Source organism: Gavia stellata, chromosome 13 (genome assembly GCF_030936135.1).
Source record: "Gavia stellata isolate bGavSte3 chromosome 13, bGavSte3.hap2, whole genome shotgun sequence".
Classification (NCBI taxonomy): domain Eukaryota; kingdom Metazoa; phylum Chordata; class Aves; order Gaviiformes; family Gaviidae; genus Gavia; species Gavia stellata.
The window spans coordinates 3,997,741-4,017,965 of record NC_082606.1 but is presented as its reverse complement, the minus strand read 5'-3'; the positions used below and the strand labels follow the sequence as shown (position 1 = coordinate 4,017,965).

The following is a 20,225-nucleotide window of genomic DNA, read 5'->3' as shown; positions in this document are numbered from 1 at the left end:
CAGGTGATGCATGGATATTTTCTAGAAAGAAAATAAAGGTTTCTCATGTAGAGGAACATAGATCTTTAGGACCTGTCTACCATAAGGTGAAATTCTGAGTTGGTGAAAAACCTGATACAGACATTCTTGCATCAGCCGAAACTAGGCATCTGTTGGCTTTGCTTGCATTCATGTCTGGCACAAGCTGAAATGAGAATGCCAGACTGTGACCACTTAAGGGCACCCACAAGAGAGTTTGCACTGACATAACTAAATTAATTTCAAACACATTTTAGTTAAACTAGTATAATTATCATGTCTCGACAAAGCTTCAGTCTATTTTTGCATCTGTTTTCCCTCCAGAGTGGTGATTGCCACCGACAAATGGCATAATCTAACTCTGTTTAGCAAAGTCCATGGCACTTTGTTGAAGTGAACAGGGATTACTCTGGCAAAGCCAAAATATGTCAGGCTGTTAAATGTGTTGCACATTTACTGACACCTCTGGAGTCAGTTAGCTTTGTATTTTTAAAAAGGATGAGGACAATAACTTGAACTGTTTCTGAAAGGCTTTGAAACAGTGTCTAATAAATGTGAAAGGCCTGTAGTAGTTACTCTCTAGACTAATTCCGATCACGTTGAAATTGATGACATGCCTGTGCAAAGTCACTGTAACTGTGGGACGAATAGAGCCCTCAGGGTGCATTTTTGGGGTTGTTTTTTTTCTTTTTTTTAAGGACTATTTGTGAGCAGTGTGATTGTCATGCAGAAGCACAGCATTGCTCCGATGTATACGGTGTTATCTGTTCCATGCTAATAAATTAGCATCTGCACCCACCATTGCTGCCTATCAAATCTGGGTACAAAATTGAGCTGTTTGATCTCACTGCCACTGAAGTGTGTCTGCATGATCATGGAAGATGCATATTATCCCATCTGTTTTTCACAGACCCTCCATCAGGCTGTATGCTTCAAGGTAGCAGATCAGACACAAAATGAATTCCACTGCAGATGACTGCCTTAGAAGCATCCTGCTTTGTCACAGCATGTAAAAATTTGACTTAGGAGTCATTCTGTTTCTTCACGGCAGGTCATTTAAGCCCTATCCACACTAGGGAAATTGCTAACTTTGGCTCAGCTCCTTTAGTGATAACAGTTGCCCCAGTGTGGACATGCGGCTGTCTTCATTTTCATTAATGTGTCAAGCCACTTCTCTCCAAGAAGGCCTTACAAGACACTGGTTCAATCAACAGCAGCTGCTGGTGGCCAGTTTATTTTTGGGCTGCTGCTGCCACTTGTCCAGATGGAGCCGAAATAGCGCCAGCCATGGTGAGACTTCTGGGGAAGACACCAGAGGTGGGAGGTGGCACAATGTCCCAAGCACTGGCAATTTCTGCAGCTGGGATGCCCAGCTACCGTGGGGGCACGGCTGGGCACGCTGAGCATCAGTCTCATCAACCGAAGTTTGTATCTGCCACGCTTGCGCACTAGCTGCTGCAAACCAGCCTGCTATTCTTGTAGTAAAATGTTTTGCTGGACTTGCCACACCCATTTTCCACAGAGATACACATTTTTGTCTAATTGCCTAGGAAGAGAGAAAAATGAGACAACTGCAAGTTTGATTTTGAGTGTAATAAAACTAGTTTATTTACACAATAACATGAATGCCACAGAGTACACAGCAAAGTACCACAGCAAACCAGAGTGTAACTGCCCCTGATCACAAAGGAAGGCTTGAAGTTTATATACTTATTTATATAAAAACGTGTAAATACCAATATGAAGCACCAGATAAAGCAATGCAACCAGGAATTCCAAATACAAATTACCCACAAGAATGGAGTTGAAATAAAAAATAAAATAAAATAAAAAAATCCCTTATTAAAGGGATTTAAAGAAATTCCATTTATAAAAGTCCATCGATTTCGGAATCCCTAATTTAAAAATAAATTTCCCCCTTTTATTAAAAACAAGAACATATTCTTAAATGCTCAGCATAATTAAGTTTTAAAAGAAAAAAACCCAAGAATTTCAACTGCAAAACCTTCTAATACCAACAAGCCAAAGGACAAAGAAACAGAAGTTTCAAGTCATTTTTGAAGAGGTTTTATGAAATGACTATATTCAAATTTACACTCTTAAATATATATTATATATACAATATATAATATATATATATTTTCAAGCAAAAAGGGGCAAAGAATACTTTTGGGATACAAAAATTCATATACATACATATATTAAAACATGCCCACACGCACTCTCTCTATATATGTATGTATATATATACTTGAACAAATATTTCCTCTGTATAAAAAAAGTTCCAACCTCTTCTAAATCCCTGAAATCTTCCCCTTGAATTTATGGAAAAAAAACCTTTATAGTCTGAAGTACAAACCAAATTATCAAATTCTGTAGAGTAGTAAAATGCTTATGTACAGGTAAGTTGAGTATTTAATTTCTCACTGGCAACTCTGCTTGATCTGAAAGCCTTCCGTGGTTTCCAACTAAATGCTGAATGGAGCACCAATGCAAGGAGACTTACAGGAAATTACTTAAATTATATTCTAAATCTACTCAAAATCACCATCCTTCTAATACTGCATCCAGGTGAATAATAAAATCCATACAAATGTCTACTAGAAATTCTCTGCAACACAACAGTAGGAAGGACTTGCTCCTCCTTTTGGAGTTGCGGGTGCCCTAAAGAAATTTCTCCCCAGTATTCCTTTTGAAAAGTATTTTTTGTGTATTCCTCCCTTGAAGTGTTTGGAATCCAGATGATTGTTTACAGAATATTTCCACAGGTGTATTTTTATAGAGGTATTTAAAATTCTATTCTGCACTTCTTTGATGTTACCTTCCTACATAATTAAAATCATCATCACATCTCTCTCTCTACATGGACTGAAGGGTTCTGATTGTGCTCTAGGTTTTACAGGAGTTTTGGCAGAACCAATACTACCTCTGCAAAATCAGAGTAAAATAGATGGCCTAGTCATGCAGGGAATAACGTTCATGTGCTGTTTCTACAGAGAAACAGCTTAATTCCTATTTGGGGAAATGGGGAAAGGAAAGTGCATTAAAAGGTCTGATTCAGTTTCCATTACATCCCTCAGAAAAGTTACAATGGTTTTAAATAAAAACAGGACTATTTAATTTATATTTACATATCAATTTAATTGCTATTACAAAAAAAAAAAATCACTTAGGTGGGGCATCTCAGCACAAGAATTGAGAAACAGATACATTTTATTTCAGCAGCACATACTATTTTTACATGCTAAAGTTAAGGACCGACAGTGTGAAGCTGCTGAATAAATTCTCCAAGTAGCTGAACCCTAACACACGTTATTTATTTAAATAATGTATTTTTCTCTCTAATACGTTGGGAATTCCCCTGTGTTAAAATGTCAAGATGATCCATTCATACCTTGTGGGTGGTGCTGGGATGTGTGGAGAATAAAAGATCTAAGGTGGAACATCTCTGTAAATGCTACATGCATTCTTGTCTGTGGGCCAGCAACATGATATCCTAGCTTGAGTTACTGATACCATCATGTCTGAATATTGAAGTGAGACCAGGCTTCTATATTTGGACATTCCAGAGGCTCCAGAATAAAATTCTGGATTCCCTCATTCCTAAAAATTTGTAAGCAAGTTTTTACTAGTAGATTCTCTTTATATTCACCTGGTTATGCATATTGACTGCATCAGATCTGAGATGTGAAAGATAAATGGGAATTACTTATTCACTAATTAAGAAATACAAACCAAAACCATTTTCCGCAACATCTCAGGAGTAGTTTGTCAGAACTTCTGTTTTAACAGAGGTTGCATTTCACACCACATAGTATGGTGTGCAGCACATCCACTACCTACAGCAGGAGCAGCACATCTTACCTTCACCGCTTCTTCCAGACTAATCGGATTCCTCATCTCCTAGAAGCTGAGTGTCCACAGTAGATTGTCAAAGCAATAGGCTTCTTTCAATGCTGTGGTCAGTCTAGACCAATTGACTTGTTACCCACTATTATCCTCCCTGTGCAGGTCCCAAATTTGAAAGCCCACAATTTTGTTACTTCAGGTTTATACTGTTACTACAAGCAACTTAAAGGAACTCATCCACGTAAAGTCCAAACCCAAATCTCATTTTATCATACAAAGCACAGCATTTACTTTTGTAAAGTCTTTTGCATCTTAGTGTGGGCAGTATTATTTCTAGGGCTATTATGAAAAGAATTAAGATTTCCACCAGCTGACCAGCTACATTTTAGTTTTTTGACAAGGCACTGAACATTGTGAATCCAATCACTGTGCTCTCTCTGTAACATTAGAGAGGTTTATAATGGCTCTAATAGGATCAGAAACCAGTCATCATAATTCTTCAAACAAGCATTTGATTTTTCCAGAAATTAGTTTCCACTGGAAAAATCTTTAGAGTTCATGTTAAAAATATTTGAATGACAGCTTTTACTAATAGAAAAATATATATTTACAGTCAATACTGTTATCTTAGATTTCCAGCTCTTCCTATTTCTTGAGCTCAACTGAAAGTGCGACATTGCTAAAAAAGAATTCAAGATCTGTGCACATATTCAAGTAAGTTGTAACATGCACAGCCAGGGGTTTTGTTCCTGTCATACACAGGATCCCAGTTACAAACAGAGCGGGTTTTTTTCCTTTTGCTTAGCAATTATGCTGTAGCATTCTTACGATTTGTTTACAATCAGTTTAATGCATACATTCTTGAATATTTATGTGGCACAATCTGTTGCCAGGATGGAAAACCACCACAAACACAGTTACAATCATCAGTTATGGGCATATCTGCAAAGTTGGCCTGAAGCTCCCCAGGGAATAGCTCAGGACAGATTGTGTTCAACTACTTTGACCATTCTTTCTTTTTTAAAGAAAAAAAAAAATAATCACACAACATTACAAATTGCTAAAGTTTACCCAGTGCTGCACAAGAAGCAGATTGGTAGTGAAGATCTATCCATGCTTGATTATACTGTAGAGCTAAAATGAGTATTGGTTCATCACAAAAGATACAAACTGAAATTAGACAGCTAGAGATACAAGGCTTTGGACCAGCTGCATTAAACATGTATGGTTGTAAAACATTCAAAATTCAACTTTGCATGTGCGTGTTGACATGAAAGTGACACTGAGAACATGTGTCTGTAAACACAGAAACACCTACCAGCTTCAGGGAATGAGCCCACTGCAATGGCAAGTGGTCCAACAGTTGCTGGTACAGCCTATATGAGTTAGGTGAGAAGTTACGTGCGCACATGCACTAGGAAGCAAACGCAAAACCAGACCACAGAGAGCAAGAAGCCCTACTCGTAGCTCAACACATTGTGACTGATAGCTAGCAGAGAGTATGCGAGTGACTTGTCATGCTCAGTGTACTTAAGCTATGACAGCATTGCCCTCCTCTGTCCAGATAAAGCAGGGCTGCATTGAATGTGTGTGATTCTTTGTAAAGGTTCTTCTACAAGCTGCTCAGCAGCAGTGCAGAAACTTTCTTTCCTGATGTAGTGGAAGTACCTCAACTACATACATTGCACTTGGGCTTTTAATGCACTGTCCTCTTCTTCTGCATCAATGCCACCATCCTAAACTTTTTGCCAAAAAGAGAGAGGAAAAAAAAAATCACATTAAAATATATTATCCTTATCCTTGCCTGATCCTTCACTGATACAGGTGAATCAAACAAAAGAATAATAATCAGAAGTTTCAAAAAAGATATCTTTAGAAAGGTCACAAAGACAGTCTATATACTACGGCACAATTGATGTAGGCTTCCACACACTATTCAGCTTAGCTCTGATAGATGCCAGAGAAGAATAATATGGACATTTCAACCCCTCCAAATGTACGGTGTGGATCCAGAGCTAGTTTTGCTGACTTTAAGCCTGCAGGACTGCTTGTTCAGTTTCCATGCATCTGGTCCAAGCATGCATATGCTGTATAAAGTGGCTATTTGTTTCAAGGCTGAAGTGAATTGATTCCTCACAGTTTCAACAATTAAAATGAAACATCAATCCATAAAAAGAACACATGGATATCTGTGCATTTATGTGCCAGGAAAGTAAAGGAAGAGGGGCTGCAGATCTAGCATCAGGTAAAGGCTGGTCTGTAAAGTGAACACTGTAATGTACAGCTTTAAAAAATACATACAAGAATTGCACATAGATCCATAGGAGAGAAGCACAGGCTTATAACTAGGGCTGTCTGCTTTCCATCACCCGGTCAGAATATTCGGTATCACTTTTTCCCCCGCATCCAGATCAATTCTTCAGAGCGATTCAGGAAACAATTCAGAGCCTAGCAATACTGAGCAAAGATACCGTCTGTACAACTGCAGAGGTTCCATAGGAAATGGCCATTAGGTCAGGGAAGGAAGTCAGCAGTGGCCTCTAAAACTGAAAAGCTCCTTCAGATTTAGTTTTTAAAAGTTCTGTCTCTTTAATCCTCACTAATTCCTGCTCTAGTCCAAAACTCTGTCTGCAATGCTCTTTGAGCTATTCTGACAACATTCCTTTTTTAGGGTGTTGTCTATAGCAACATTAGAAAACACTAGTTCCAACAGACAAGAGATACACAGACAAACACCGCTGTGGGAAAAATGGATCACGATAGTGTTAGTTGTGGCTGCCAAATTTAACAGCTCCCTCAATAATTAAACAACAGTGTTTTTGTCCTCTTGTTTTTACCCTTCAGAGAACTGTGTCTGCAGTAAAAGTGTCTCCATGTGGCCTGTTAGCTACACACAGACAAGCTTGAAACATTTCTATCTCCTGCCAACATACCAGCAGAGCCAATTTCAGTCCCACTTTGCAATATGGCACAAGTGACAAGAGCAAACCAAAATAAAACAGAAGAGGCGGCTGTTATTTTCATCCTTGATTCATAGCAGTGATTGTCAGAGAAGGTTATGCACGTCTTACCCATTTCAAGTCAGGCTTTAGTGCCTTTTGCGATGGAAGGGGAATTTCAATTGCCCACCATGTGTTGTATTGTTCTTGTATAGACATGGTTACAGCTACAGTACATCAACAGTCCAGACTGGTGAATGTCATGTAGGAAATGGGATAGACAAAGTGTGCATATTCTGCTTTTTAAAGCAGAGGTCTTAAGCTAAGGGTAATGGTCTGATTAAGGCAGCATTGCTGAAATTGCAGATCCGTGGTTAGAAAGCATATGGGTAGGCAGTGAGTCAGAGGCAGAGAAGGGGACTGAACACAGATGCTTACTGCCCACTGACACTTGCCACAGTCAGCAGGATAACCACATCTGGGGAGGAAAAAAAGGAGGTGTAAAGTGTGAGAGAAAGATCAGAATCTGTTTGGTTGAGACCAAAGGAAAGAGGGGTCCAGCCCACTAGTGGGGGACTGACTAAGCTGAGAGAAAATTTTGCGTGGTATGTGGAATGGAAGCAAATGAGTGTTTTGTGGCACGGTGGATCATTCATCTCACATTTACAACTAACCCCTCTCTGCTTATGGTCACTGCTATTCACTAACCAATGCTACATACAAAAATGACAGAAACTACCCAGAAGAGGAGGGCAATTTGTTTACTGCAGTGGTAGAAATAGTGGTATCAAAGTTTGCTCTCCTTTTCAGCCAGATATTAATCAAGTTACATACTATCTGATCCAAATGCAGTCATGTATACATAATCAATCCCTAACAGGCCTGGCAAAAAAGTAAAGTTTCTGTCATGTTGGGTACAGGATGCAATTTCTCCAATTAGAACCTATTTGCTCAGAGTTGCTGGCTTTGATATCTAGGCTATTTTTCAACACTTGTACAAAGTGTGAGCCCTAGGGCAGGCTGGAGTGAGGGCTGGGGTGGAGGTGGGGGGTGCTTCACAAAAAGCAACAGGCTCTACAAACTAGTGCTGCTGCATGATTCTCACAATGCGATGAAGTGAGTCTATAGTGGCAAAAGCCAGATACTGACAACAAAGCCAGTCTTCCAGAATAACTCCACAGTCCCTGTCCAAGGACTTCTCTGCAAACTTGATCATCAGCAGCGTCCTTTTGATATCCAGCCAGTTCTGAAGTACAGCATCTCTCCGGGTGGGGTTGGAAGATGTACTTAGAGCATGGAACAGGTCCTCACGTGGACCCCAAAGCAAACACTGAAGGATTCCCTTGGCTTCTGATATCAGGATCCTCTCTGAAGGGTTGGGATTCAGCAGGCAGCTGGCAAGTTGTTGAAGCCCTTGGGAGTAGAGGGAACGGCAAGGGATCTTGGGGAGATCAGCACGAGTATACTCCTTCTCCTTCAGCTCTGGATTCTCATCAAAGGGATTGGGTAAGTGCAGCATTTCGTAGATGAGGATGCCAGTCTGGAACTCATCACACTTTTTGTACTGTGTTGCAGTGATGATTTCTGGAGCCAGGCGGGACTGATCCCGTAGGACCTCAGGATCCACCATATGACTCTTCTGCTTGGCCTGGGAGAAATTGCTCACTATTAATCTGGCTGGGCAAGCAGTGTTGGGACTGGGTTCCATGGACTCAGAGCTTAGAGGGCTGCCTCCTGGTCTGGAATGAACCAGCAGCAGGTTCTCTAATCGCAGATCACAGTGTGTGATATGATAGGGTTTCAGGTGCTCCAGGCCCAAACACAGCTGTAAAAGGAGTAGACAGACCTGCCTCTCATATAAATCTGGGCTTTTTGCATGGCGGGGTGCAGATTCTCGCACAAAGTCAGCCACTGTTAAGTATGGGACCTCCCGCGTGATGACCACAACACGGCTGCGTGGCTTGCTGATGGTCCCCTGGTTGCTTGAGCTGTCTTTCTGTGAAGCCTCTGCATTGGAAGAAGTGTCTCTGTTCTTTTGGTCAGGCTCTTTCTCCTCTTCTTCCCGTTCTTCTTCTTCCACCTCTGGTGCATCAGCATCCTCCCATGGAAGGAGACGAACTGGCACTTCAGCAAGGAAATGGCCACAGTCCTGTTGGATGTTAAAGTTGATAGCCAGACTCTGCCGGATAGATAGGCTGTGATAATACTGCTGGGATTCCTTAGCTTTGCTCTTACAAATCTGGGGGAAGAAAATAAACAGAACAGACATAACATAACTCTTACATTTGTAAATTCTATATATTTCTTTTTTTTTTTAATATGTACCTTGTTGATGGGTATCCATAATCTAGCCCTAAACACAAGCACTGAAAAATTTTTTACTGAACTGACTTTGGCAGACTATCTTACGGCACATGAACAGTTTCCATTGGATAGTAAGCAACTGCAGACAATACGTGTAGGCAGCTCTTGCTGTGCATATATTATTCAATGGAAAATACAGTTCAGGCAGGTTGTGCTTTTAGTCAGAATAGCAGCTGATATATGGTAAATTCACAGTGAAGCTTACTTTACAGTTACTTGCTTATCCATAAAATTTTATTTTGTGTTCTTCTCTCCGCTTTGTGTGAAGCTTGAACAAGATAAAAATAATCAATAGCAATAGGAGATACAAAGAAACATGCATAGAATATTTGAGGATATGATCAAACGATTGCACATGACTGAGTTAGCATGGCATAACAAGTTACCACCTGTCCGCTCAGTTAAGTGACTGGATGCATGCTCCTTGCCCACTGTAATTGGAAACTGAAATCTATTAGCTGCAGCTGTGTCAAGGTAACACATCATGTCTGCAGTGAGGGGTGTATCTGTGCATGGCAGGAGCTGTTGGCAAGCATACTTGCTGTGGCTCAGGTGATGAATGGAAACTCATTAGAACACAGTACCTTAACTGCTTTCAATCATTTGCCAAGATCCTAAGTAGATGTTTTTGTTTTGCCATATATAGCTGTATTTAATTTCTGTCCAGAAATACCTTGCTGGTACATACATTATCACCATAATAACTATCCTTATTAATTGTTTGCACTGCCATAACAACGGGCAGCTCCAACCCCCTTACAACAGTCACTGGACAACCTCTATTAGGGCCTCTGTTCAAGGCGTTTACTGATGAAAAATACAGCCCTACGAAAACTCAGGCGTGTTGACCTTTGCATATTAACCTTAGTTCTACTGACTTCAGTGAGATCATTCAAAGCGTGTAAGGTTAAATGTATGTTTTAATCTTTACAAGGTTAGAGCCTAAGCATTCAGTTGGCATAATGCACCAACAGGTCTTAACTGCACAGCTCAGAGGAAGAGAAAATAGGAAGACATCTCTCTTCAGACGAAGTTACAGCTTCCCTTAGCTCATCTCTGAAGGCCAAGGAAAGCCAGATAACTAAGGTTAGTACAAGTCAGCACTAGTTCTACACAGTCACAACCACCAAGGAACCCAGATCTCATACTAGCCCTAAATATAAGCATAAGCTCATAAGGTGACTTTTCTCCCTGTTTCTCATTTTTTCACCTTCTCAGGAACTTATGTAGGGTAAATTACAAAATCACCTTTCACTAAAAAGAAAAAAAAGAAAGTGTTTTTCATCTTTTATGTGCTTATGTGGTTAAGAAACATATAGTTTAATGGGAGATCTAATCTTTTATGCTTGTTGATCAGAAAAGTGTATTGTCAGATAATCATATGAAAGTAGACACAAGTAGTAACAGTATTTTGATTGTCCTCCTGTCTTTCAGACTGTGCATATTTCCATGCTTCACAAGCATTTAAATTTCCCTATGTATTATATACACTATACCTTAAACTGCCAGTTTATAACTGCCATGCACAAACAAAACAAATTTGAAAAATGCGTTTTCTAGTCAATTTTATTTCAGAGAGGAAAGTAATAATTTTCTGGAAATGTTGATAGCTACCTTCTCTGTACAGTGGCTCTTGCCAATTTAAATTTTCAAATGTATTTTATACTGTTCGAGGTGAAGTGAGTTGTCAATGGAAAGTGTCTCCCCTTTCTCTCAAGGGCTACAAAACTTTAAACAAATACAGTAAAAATATAGTATTAACCTTTGAATTAAATATGAAAAGAAAATGTAAGCTGATTGTCTTGGAGACTGAAGTCCCCAGATTTATTAAATACTTAATACTGCACAGAAGACAGAAGTAGAAAAGTGTTGTATAGACCCTACCAGCGTGTATCAAATCTGATCGGGAGAACAGCTGTTAAGGAAAACGAGAATAGTTTTGTCTTTTCTGCCCTTCAAGTCCATAGCCTTTTTCTCGTACAGCCAGCCATGGGGATCATCAACTCCAACTGCAGAAAAGGTTCAGTGTGTTGTAATCCAGCCTTTAGTTTTTAAAAATACTTAACTGACGTAATCCAAAATATAAACTCATTCTGAAAGAGTTTAATCTTAAGGTCAAGCTTACTTGCTGATAAGACAAGTGCAAAAAAGCACTTACCCTTAGCTATTGTACTATATTTCATGTTATCCACAGAGGATTTCTAATGCCACCTGCCAGCTAAAAATGATATTCTATTAGTAATATATAATCCACAGAGTATTTGCTCTTAAAACAATTAATGCTTCTCAATCTGGTGAATACAAGGCCTTTTTTAAAGGTTATGAAAAGAATTTCTCCTTGCCTATAGAAAAAGAAAAGCAAAGGAATCGAGACCTACTCCTAGTTTCTAATTTTAGTCGTAGGCAGTCTCTTTTTCCTAGTTACTTCAGAAAAGGGCTCTCAAATTTATTACTGGATTTTCTGTTAAAATAATAGGAGATAGGCTTTGCACCTCTCAACATCAGCCTTGGTTCACTCATTTTAGAACATACTGCCAATCCTAGAATTGTGATAGTACAAAAGCACCCTTTCATAGGCCTCTGTGGATGTGGTAATGCTTCCTTCTAATTTAGAAATGACTGGCCATGCACATCTGCACCAAAAGGCATTCAGCTATCAGGGCAGAGTACACTGCCTTTGCACCCATTCCCTTTTCCTCCGAGCCAGCAGAATTGGCCTGCAAGGCAAATCTGATCTGTATGTTGCCAGCTGGATCATTCCTAAGAAATGCCTTTGCAACCTACTAAAAACACCCCAAAAGAAAGTTGTCCTTCTCTATCTTCTCCTTTCTCCCTTTTCCTGCTATTCAATCCTAAGTCTATTTTATTTCCAATTGAACTGATAGCCCTTCTCCTAGCTGATAGTAAAAAATACTGATTCCCATCCTTCAACATTACACCTTTACACTTGGGAAAATGTAACTTTTCCCCTCTTCATTGTTTTCTTTTCAAAAATAACCAGCCCTCATTCCTCCTATCTTTATTCCTAACCCTCTGATTCTTGTTGCTCTTTTCTAGATTCTCCCCATTTATTACATCCTTCTGAAGAGTGGTACCCTATAATGAATACAGTATTCCAGTTAAGACCTCTCCAGCATCGAGCAGAACAGAGCTTTATATATAACGATCACTGTAACACTTCCCAGGGTGAACAAGTCACATTATTAACTCCATTGTTACTGTGGTTCACGAGAACCTTCAGAGCAGTGCCCGCTCTGAAGTCTGAATCCACAGCAGAGCCAAACTTTCCCCAATGCCAGTTCTGAAATACGAGTTTTTGTTTCAGACTCCTCTCTTTATAGCAACAAAACAGAAATTAAAGACTAAATAATACTGTGATTAAAATCAATACTAAAATGACTGCATTCATGAAAACAGTTTTCACCTCCTTATTCTGCTGTTAAAGAAGATAACCAATAAAGAAGAAAAATAATCTCTAATCCCACAAATGCCCAATAGTGATGGCTTCTGGACACTTTTACTTCTCTTGTTTAATACAGGGAAGTATATGGGTACATGAACATACATGCAGTATCTACAAAGACAAGAGAGCTGAGATCTGATTAGAGATGCATTGTCTGCTTCTTGCTTTTTGTTTACAAACAACATAAAGTGAGAAGTGGAAGAGGCAGCTGCATTATTTAAGGCTGATTAAATTGCTGACTATACAAACACTAAAATTTGTACACTAGATACTTTGTAATTGGCAAGGGGAATGGAAGGCTAGGCTGTCTAGAAGCAGCACCCAAAGACTGGAGTAGGACAACAAATTGCACACCTGCCTGAATTCATAAAACAGTTTCTGAAAGACAAACCTGCAGTAATCTGATGTTCCCGTAAGCATCTGGCTACTCTTCAGACTTTTGCTGTGAAATACAGCTGCGTGAGTCCAGATACGTCCTGGGCTTTTAGATTGCAGACTTCAGATTGCGATTTACCAGTATCTAATTAGAATGGGGAAAATGAACTGAAAGCAGTGGAGACAAGCTACATTTTCTTATTGATCTGTTCAAAGACAGTTTATACAATGTACATTTTATTTACTGACAAACTTCTTGTACTATTTTATAATTTTCTGAGTTGTAGCTTCTACTCAGAACTCTTATTTTATATTACCATTTTGCAGCAGAGTAGTGAATGCTAGTGTTTAATATGATTAATGGGTAATAATGCTCACCCTAGCATTTTATATCGGAATAACTCCACTATCACCTAAAACCATTGTCTGAATGACCAAGATTTAAAATTTTCAAAATGGCTTGAGTTATAGTAAGTTATGCAACCAAAGTCTGTATTTACATTTGAAAATATTTAGGGAACAAATTGTGAAATTTGATGGCCTCATTAGCAAATGTTTTAGACTGCTTGTAATGAATTGCTAAAGGAGTAGATACAGGGCTTCTTTTCTGTTTGTGACAGTTAATGCTATGTCAAAATTGTGAGTAAACTTATGGCCCAGTTTTCTTTGCATGATTTTTAAAGCTTTTGTCTGTTCCAGTCATCTACTCTAAAAAAATATGGAAATCCTGTTGCCTTTTACATACATAGAATTCCTATTTTTGGGCTCACAAAGTATTTCACAAAGTATTTGTGAAAATACTTTGACTAAAACACCAACAGAAAGTAGGATCAATCAGTCATTTACCATTTGCTTTAATGAAATACAATCAGTTGAGCTATGAAGATATGGTATGTGATAATAGCTGAAAGAAAGGTGTTGATAAGGGCTTGGCAAGCCTTATTTCTAAAGCTGATAAAGAGCTGGTTGTTCAAAAGACGAAGCAGTGTTGGTAAAAAGCCCTTCCACAGGATGCAAGAAAGCAATGAGAAAAAAGGAGAGATGTCAGTAGGAAGGAATGGAAAGTTTCCATCTTCCTTTTCACTGGAATGCACTGTCATCATGTATCTTTTCTTTAGTGCATCCATACGCACTAAACTTCCGTCATGTTTATAGGGACAGGTTTCTTTGTATTCTGCCATTTTAATTTTCTCCGTGCCCCAACCCAGCCCCCATTATTTTAATGTTTCAGAGCTTCTAAAAACTGTTCTTGCATTAGCTTTTTTTTCCTTTATGAGTCCAGTAGCCTACTGTGCCATCAGCTGACTTCCACTTTACCAGCGGGGAATCTCATTTCCACTCTGTCCTATGCATTTTACAGGGCATCAGTGAACTTAAAGTAAGATGAATATTGTGGGAAATGAATTTACAAGTGCTGAAAATGAGAAACACAGAACATCACAAAGACTGCACCATCTGTGCTACTTTGTCGTATTGCACAGAGGGACAACTGCAAATGAAATTCTGTGTAGAATGAAAGCTTGCTAATCCCAAATTGATAGCTTGTTCTTGGCACAACCTTGTTTTCCAAGGAGGCCAGTTTGATCTCTGATTGACCTCATTTTCTTGATCTGGCCTTGGAGTAAAGCTTGACTTTTTAACGATGTGCCAAAATACAGAATTCTATGCTGCTGCGAGTGAACTCGGAACAGGTTAAAAGTTTAACGTACATAGCTTTATTTTGATCTGAAGCATGAAGTTCTGGGATGACCTTTAATAACACTTCTGCTGAGAAGCTCCACTAGGAAACTGAATTACCAAAAACACACCTTAGCACACTGTGACAAACTAAACATAACTAGAAAATAATTGTCAGATGCAACTAGGAAAGTGACAGCCAAATTCAGCCCAATACTATTTACTTCTGCATTGCTCTATTTTATATGTGGGGCAGGAGCCTTAGCAGAAATCCTAAGGTTTTACTGCTAGAACTTCTGCTGCCCTGTAGCAATCAAAGCAATAAATTTTAACTGCTCCTTTTGAGCTGTTTGTGCCTTTGCAATTCCTGTTATCCTACCTGAACACGTGCCTGTGGCCAGAACACACATGCTGCAGGCCATAACCCTGCTGCTTTTTATGTCTGCATTGTTCCGTGTGGACTCTGAATAATGAAGTCTATGTGTCTATGATATTGTACAGTCATTTCCTTGAGAGTTTAATACTGAAAGTGGAAGTAGTTTACATCACTGACACAGTAATTATCTTGTCTATTACTCATTCTGAGTAATTTTTTTTTTTTTTTAGATAAAAAAGATCCCTGTCATATCACTGCCTTATTCAGTCTGCGTAGGGATACTAAGAATTGAGCTTGCCCAGTCCACTTTGTACAAAAAGCTGGTGCTCTCTGCTGCCTTTAGTGTAACCTTTCCACCACATATTTGGAATTACTGATAAGACTGTGGTTTCAGGGGAATGTTTATCTACCAACTACTTAGAAGATGGTACTGTACTTAGTGAAGGAAAAATACTTCAGGGACTGGAATTTTATGGAGACCTTCCCTGTAAGGGAACTTGTATTTTTTCCGTATGGAAAAGTAGTTGTCTGATCATGACTTATTTAGCATTTTTATTTATAATGTTTCAGTCAAAATAATTTCCACATGGCTTCCTGCAACTTTTTTTGCACAGAATGTTTATGAGCAGATTAGGCGAGAGTAATACAATGCTTTGAAACAACACACCTGTATAAACAATGTTTCCTCTAATATCCCCACCAACAGAACAAGTTGTGCTCATTTTCCACCAAATTTATCAGATCATCTTTTGCCGGTGATACCACCAGAATGCGAAGGTGCACTGGTACATTCATCTGTACAAAAGGTTCATTCTTCTAAATTTAATTCCGCAGTAGTCAAATGGTTGAAGCTTAATTTTTAACAGTGCTTTTGTAATTCTACTTTTGGAGATAAAATATTAAAACGTAAATTTTTTTGACTTATGCATTAAGACTTTTAACACCTTTTGGGGGTGAAGCTATTGTTTTCTACAAAGAGAATAATAATTAAAAAATTCAATTATCACAATTTTTCTCAAATCTAATATTAAAATTGTAGACCTTAAGTGTCTGAATTGTTAGCCAGTGTTGCTTGGGTAGTTCTCCAAAACTCAAGAGATACACAGATTTACACTGTCTGAAGGTGTGGCACCGTATACACTTTCAAAGTGTATATCTAAGACTTCGTCAAAAATAACAGGAAGACTGTATTTTGGAATCGCTAGGCACACCAGTAATTTTAATCTCACTGTTTTTGCCATCCTGTTTTGGGGACAAGGAATTTAAAATGGCAGGAATAAATAGCTTATTTGTTGGAGGTAGATGATTATGTAATTTCGCTCACACAAAAAATAGCCATGATAGTGAAGCTGGTATATTTGTTAAAGCTAAATTCCCCAAATCTCTACGTAATGTCATAGCAATCTGTTGTTAGGAGATTTTGTACAAATCTGATCCTGGACTGATGACTTCTAAGTCAAAGATCAACTTCGGGGCAAATGTTAAGACAAAGTTGAAATTTACTGTAACTGATTTTAGGGGGAAAAAATCCAGTAACCACAGTTTAAACAATGCTATATAATTCAATGTATCAGATTAGAGAATGCAGTAATAAAAATATGCACCCAACTTAGCTGAGTGCATAATACTTAAGATATGTGAAAGAGAAAATGAAATGAAAAGACAGCAGTAGTCTCGTATGCTGGTCCTGCTTGTCTCATGAAGAAATCAGAGAACACGTGTAGTGAGAGTATCTTCCTATATCACATTAAGTGCTAGGGAGGGTGTTTTCAAGAGTAACTTTTCCTCTCATCATAACAGCACAACAGATCATGGTGACCTTCAGCTCAAGGGTATTTTGTGGATACTTCACTCACTCTCAAGACCATCACACCTATTATGCTGCAATATATGTTCTTAGTCTGCAAACTATTTTTAAGACAACACCTGAATTATGAGAGAAAAAAATATAGCACACATTTGACCATGCTACATTGCTGCTCTTTCTTCTCACTGGCTTTCTACGAGAGAAACGTATTGAGGAGGACAGTAGATAAGGAAACAACTGCATAGGTCTTGCCTGTCAGGGAATACTTTAAGGGCACATCAATACTGTGCAAAAGAGGAATCGTATTAGTGATAACCCAAACCTGCCTATATACAAAAATACCACTTTGGGTTCTGAAAGCAACCATTTTTGCATCATTGTATTAAAACAAAAAAACTGAATAATGCCAGGCTGTTCATTCTGCAACCAGAGCAGATTGCCAAATATGTTCATGGTCAGTTTCTCGGCTGTTTTGTACCACTGGACGTGGTATCCACAAGACATCCATATGTCATTTCACATCTTTTCAAAAACAGGTCCTTGATAACCAAAGAAATATAAATGGTTATGCCCACAAATCTGCCTTTAAAAGATGCCTTTTCAAATTCCAGAAGAACGTATCAGTTGCACGAATCTTACCTTTTATTTTTTTATACCTTTCTTGTAACCAATCATGCAGGAGTGGTAACAACATTTTGTTCCTGTAAAGCACCACCCTTCTGAGAATGTCAACATGCCCTATAGGGAATAATCGATTAGGCCTCACACACCTGTGTTGGGTAATAAATGTTTTATCTGGGTTTCAACAAGGAGAAGTCAGAAGTTCAATGATTTGCTCAAGGTCACACAGGAAGCCTGACAGAGCTATGAGTCTCAGCTGTCTTTCTCACTATCATCCCACCAGGTAAGCATTGAGTGCTCAGAAAGAATTACGTATATAAAAGTCCATAAAGTAACAACGTCTAGGGAGAGAGCTGCCAACAATTCATTAATATATTAGCAGTAAATCTAGTAAACCTTATTTCTTTTATGTGGTAGCTGAAGAATAAACTAGACACAAATCAATTGTTTGTTTAGTAAAAGGTCACAAAACTAACACAAGTTCCACTTGTTTTTTAGTGTAGCTTATAAGGCAACACTGATGGCTAGACAGAACTTTTGAAAGGCTGGTAATGAACACTGGTGAAAATATAAGACCTTGTACGGAAACATAAAGATATGTTAGCCTAGAATTTACATTTAAAATTACATGGCTCTGAACATGCAAAACTTTTGAATCTTTCCTAACTAAGAGTGATGATTTACTATGATCTGCATGCAGATGAAATGAAGGATTTTGTTGTTACAGGTTTCCAAAAAACTGCTAACACATGTTAAAATAATACAGCGTTTTTCAGTACTTCATTAAACAACAACCATGGTAAAGACCGAATTGCATTGATTTTGTTTTAATAATCTTGGAGCTGCAATAAAAACAGATGAAACTGAAACAGCAGATACCAATGCCGCCCATGGTTCTTGATAAAAGGAAGAGCCTGTATCTTGGGAATCTTACTTTTCACATAGTGCTGCTGCAAGCAGCACGCACTTGTATTTATAGGCCCTGTGACTACTGGGTGTGTTGCAGATTATGGTGGTTGTTGTTGTTACATTTTGTCACTGATATCCAGGGTTACCGTTTTTCAAGCCCCTCTTACCTTGACTGCATAATTGTTGAGAGGATCTTTTGCGTAAGAAGCTGGGTAGTAAACTGCATCGCCTGCCTCGCAGCATGGCTTGTCACTGGTTAGCCTGAAATCGGACCAGCTGTCCACCCCGAATCGCAACTGGTCTTTTTGTCCGGCCATGAACAAGTCTTCACATTTAAGTGCCAGCTTCTTCAGTGAATCAGCATGAAGGCTTCGGATTTTACCTACCACCTCTTCCCGGTTTTCAATTCCTCGATAAAGTGCTTGTCTTTGTGGCTTCTGGACACCTTTGCCCTGCTTAGTCTGCAAGATGCGTCTCCCTGTTAAAGACTCCATGCTATTGGAACACCGGTCCTTAATACTGATAGTGGTTAGGCTGGAAACACTGTTTGTTGCTGAGGTGGTTGCCCTTAGTTTTTCTGTAGGCCTGTCCAAGGAATCTCCCGACTCATTGTCCAGTACCTTGAGCTCCAGGCTGACCGAAGAGCAGGCGCTGCTTGCTTCCCAGTTGGTGTCAATGTCGTAGGTGGGATTGGCCACAATACACAGGTTGTTTTCCAGAGCCTGCTTCTGGAGATCTCTGGGAGTCGGCTCTGTGTTAGCTCTCAAAATTGTTTTCTTTGGCAGTGGAGGTGGTGTTGGCTGTAAGTTGTTCATTGTCTCCTGGTCTACTAATCCTCCAAAGGCAATCGCATCATCCAAAGCTCCCTTCGGTTGCCTCGGCTGTTTCGGAGGTATCATGGCAGCTCTAGACTGTCCTGTGTAGTAAGATGACAATAGTAATAGAAGATTAACGTACTTTGCATCTGCTGCTCATGTTTGCACTCTGCAAAGAAGTTTAAGGCATAAAAAAAAAAAAAAGATGACTAGGACCCTCCCAATATTTGAAGAAAACCTAAATACATATCTGAAAATATGAGCTAATCAGAAAGCAAAATAACCAAATCAGCATCATGTACATATCGTCACATACAGCCAATCTTTATTTGACCTTGGCCTACATATTAAAATCTCTTCCAGTGCTAGCAATGCTGGCATTTTGCATCACATAGGATTAATGACAAGAAGTGCAAGCAAAAACCAAAAGTCAATTTTGGCCCTCTGGCCAAATTCCAGTTTCAGTAATTATACCCAGCCTCCTGTAATTCCTTCTGCAGTCGATTGACTATAATATTATTCCTTACTTCCTATTCAAATACACTACAAATATGGGCGGGTGCTGTTAAGTGGCTTTGTGTACTATTTCTTTGAGAGGTGCATTTCTCTGGCAAGTGAGGTGATCTTTTTTTAGTCTGTAAAGCACTTGGGATCACTTGGATTTGAAATGTGCTAAAGAGGCTGAAAGCATTATTTCAGAATGTAAACCAGAAAACTTCAGACACAAATAATGCAATTTAGCTACTTCGGTGGTCACATTGGAAAGTCAGGATTGCCATAGCAGATTCACTAGGTGAAAACAAGGAAGTTAAGCCCACTTTCCCTCAAGTTGACAAGTGTGTTGCCACTGCTTTCAGTGAGAGTAGGATCATATTTTGAGATTACAAAACCGTAAGTATTTTTTACCCTACAATTTAAAACTCACACCCCCTTCCCCCTAACCATAACTTTCTCTAATACATTTCCCTTAACTCACTTGCCATGGGTACCTTTGTTGGCAATATTGTGTTCA

The 20,225-nt window shown here is 39.0% G+C and overlaps 1 protein-coding gene across 2 annotated transcripts in view; it reads right to left on the bottom strand.

Annotated features, from left to right (window-relative positions):
- Positions 1-1,611: 1,611 nt before the first annotated feature.
- The window catches only part of PEAK1 (pseudopodium enriched atypical kinase 1), a 40,922-nt gene continuing 22,308 nt past the window's right edge, over positions 1,612-20,225 (bottom strand). For both annotated transcript variants that reach the window (XM_059824179.1, XM_059824180.1), the window contains 2 exons: positions 18,566-19,314; positions 1,612-9,045 (listed from right to left, as the gene is read on the bottom strand). In XM_059824179.1, coding sequence (XP_059680162.1) covers positions 7,888-9,045; positions 18,566-19,314 — 1,907 coding nt within the window. In that variant the 3' untranslated portion in view covers positions 1,612-7,887. The remainder of the gene's footprint in view (positions 9,046-18,565; positions 19,315-20,225) is intronic.